Here is a 750-nt window from a genome sequence, read left to right as displayed (position 1 = left end):
TACAGGGACGGTTGGGGAAGTGGTTTGAAGGATAAACCCAGCCCCTCCTGGGGGTTATCCACCACCCAGAGGTCAAGATTTGGGAGGAAATATGGGAGAAAAAAAAGAATATCCCAATTTTGGAGCCTGTTTTGGGGCAGAGCGAGCTGAGAAAGTGAGGAGGAGGCCCAGCACTGAGCTGAGAAAGGGAAGGAGGGCAGAAAGTGAAGGCTTCTCGGGGTTGTCCTCAGCGGGGTGAAAGGAGGGACAGCCCCAAGGAGAAAGGGTGGAGGAGTTTGGGAGGGTGCCAGCACGTGGCTCAGCACGTTGGGAGGAGAAGCGAGGTCAAGGAGAAGCCTGGCTGCCCTGCCAGGGGAAGGAGAAAGCAAATTGGCACGAGTGGATGAGGTTTTGGGGGGATCTGCTCCGTTCCGTGGGAGTCTGGGTCCCGGGGGTCAGCTCCCCCGCCCGGTTCTGCCCCTCGCAGCCTGGCACCACGGCTCCCACCGCGGACAGGAGGCAAATATTCAAAACTATCTGCAAGCACCGTGTATATTTGCCCTGGTTCTGAGCATCCTTCAGCAAGCCTGGGCGGGACAGCCCTGTCCTGACGCGAGATAATCAATAATTGTCCCACCCAAGCCGACAAATCTCAAATTTTAACCCACCGCAGTGTGGTTTTTTTCACCGTGGTGCAAGGGAAGGGTAAGATCACCCCATTTCCCTCCCACTCTGCGGGCAGCACCTCAGCTCCACCGGCTGGCCCCGTGT

The 750-nt window shown here is 57.5% G+C and overlaps 1 protein-coding gene across 1 annotated transcript in view; it reads right to left on the bottom strand.

The window, feature by feature from the left end:
• LOC104272340 (aldehyde dehydrogenase family 3 member B1-like) overlaps positions 1-750 on the bottom strand; it is a gene marked incomplete at both ends in the record, with an annotated part of 4,574 nt that overhangs the window by 1,023 nt on the left and 2,801 nt on the right. Inside the window, one exon of the mRNA XM_009867308.1 lies at positions 294-345. Coding sequence (XP_009865610.1) covers positions 294-345 — 52 coding nt within the window. The remainder of the gene's footprint in view (positions 1-293; positions 346-750) is intronic.

The sequence above is a fragment of the Apaloderma vittatum genome, unplaced genomic scaffold (genome assembly GCF_000703405.1).
Source record: "Apaloderma vittatum isolate BGI_N311 unplaced genomic scaffold, ASM70340v1 scaffold25760, whole genome shotgun sequence".
Taxonomy (NCBI): Eukaryota; Metazoa; Chordata; class Aves; order Trogoniformes; family Trogonidae; genus Apaloderma; species Apaloderma vittatum.
This window is presented reverse-complemented; position numbering and strand designations above follow the sequence as displayed.